Genomic DNA, 213 nt, shown 5'->3' with positions numbered 1-213 from the left:
CCCGTGGGCCCGATCCGGGTGGATTTAATCCCTCCGTCCCGCTCAGTCGACTTCCCTGCTGTGGCCTAGCCCAGCTCTCGCGCACATCGCGCCGAGGAGGAAAAGGGGTTGATAAATTTACCATCTAATCCCTTGACCGGAATCTGCGTCGGGGGCGACGTCGAGGCGGCGCTCAGGAGAGGATCGAGGTGTCTGGTCTCGGCAGGAACCACA

General features: G+C 62.0%; 1 protein-coding gene across 1 annotated transcript in view; it reads right to left on the bottom strand.

Moving 5' to 3' along the window:
- The window catches only part of LOC104507959 (long-chain fatty acid transport protein 1-like), a gene marked incomplete at both ends in the record, with an annotated part of 2,351 nt that extends 2,142 nt beyond the window's left edge, over positions 1-209 (bottom strand). Inside the window, 1 exon segment of the mRNA XM_010149408.1 lies at positions 122-209. Within this exon segment, the coding sequence (XP_010147710.1) occupies positions 122-209 (88 nt within the window).
- Positions 210-213: the final 4 nt, after the last annotated feature.

The sequence above is a fragment of the Eurypyga helias genome, unplaced genomic scaffold (genome assembly GCF_000690775.1).
Source record: "Eurypyga helias isolate BGI_N326 unplaced genomic scaffold, ASM69077v1 scaffold23843, whole genome shotgun sequence".
NCBI classification, from domain to species: domain Eukaryota; kingdom Metazoa; phylum Chordata; class Aves; order Eurypygiformes; family Eurypygidae; genus Eurypyga; species Eurypyga helias.
This window is presented reverse-complemented; position numbering and strand designations above follow the sequence as displayed.